Source organism: Eimeria mitis, genomic scaffold, assembly GCF_000499745.2.
Source record: "Eimeria mitis Houghton genomic scaffold, Emh_scaff3378, whole genome shotgun sequence".
NCBI lineage: Eukaryota > Apicomplexa > Conoidasida > Eucoccidiorida > Eimeriidae > Eimeria > Eimeria mitis.
The window spans coordinates 2,163-3,010 of NW_013571717.1; the positions used below are offsets into that span (position 1 = coordinate 2,163).

The 848-nt window shown below is 46.6% G+C and overlaps 1 protein-coding gene across 1 annotated transcript in view; it reads right to left on the reverse strand.

The window, feature by feature from the left end:
• Nucleotides 1–612: 612 nt before the first annotated feature.
• The window catches only part of EMH_0065360 (uncharacterized protein), a gene marked incomplete at both ends in the record, with an annotated part of 1,846 nt that continues 1,610 nt past the window's right edge, over nt 613–848 (reverse strand). The window contains one exon of the mRNA XM_013498369.1: nt 613–769. Coding sequence (XP_013353823.1) covers nt 613–769 — 157 coding nt within the window. The remainder of the gene's footprint in view (nt 770–848) is intronic.

Sequence of the window (848 nt, forward strand, 5' to 3'; positions counted from 1 at the left end):
GCGAAGGGGAACTCGTGCCCGGATCACGTCAAGAATTACAAACGACGCGCGGGGTTCCGAGGTAAGTTTCAGTTTTGCTCCGCATACGAGAATATCTTGCATGCGTTCCCGCTACCTTGTTTTCTCCGTATGCTGCATAGCCTCCGACGTGCTCCAGTTATTAACTCTGTTCAGATATTAACTGAATTGTTTGTTTGGACCTCTATCATAACTCACTGCTAAGCGATGCGTGAGAGGCCAACTACCTGCAAGCAGTTTGCCTATCTAGAGAAGAGGTATGTTTCTGACGATAATTAGTGTTCACGGAGAAATCAAAGGCTGAGATAAGCACTGCAAGTTGAAAAAAAAAGCGCCACGACCACCGGATGGGGTGGATTAGACGCAGGGTGCAAAGTCTAGACTCGGACATCCCCCCGATATCTTTGCTGCTTTTTGCCTCTATGCTGCTTCGGGTATGTTGTTTGAAACAGCAGCTAAAGGTTGGCTGTTCATGCAGAAAGGGGTGATTCCCAACTAGAGGCCAATAAAGGCGGTTTGGTTTGCAAAGTGCTCTGTACCCTAGCTGAAGACGAAGAGCGACAACTTGCTGATTAGCTAAAGGCAAGTTGAACCCTAGGCAGAGACGGCTGTCAGCATAGCAACCAAACCGGCAATTAGAATGGTAGAGGCCGTTGCTACAGGGCCATTTCCAACAGAATTCTTCAGGTCGTCTTTTGTCATATCTTTTAATTGAGTGGTTCGTTCTATAAGTCCGTTGAAATACTCCTCACTGAAAAAAAAAGGAAACAGACAGGAACGGATAATCAGGGAGAGCTTCCCCAGCCTTGCTATCTATTATCTCTAAATCC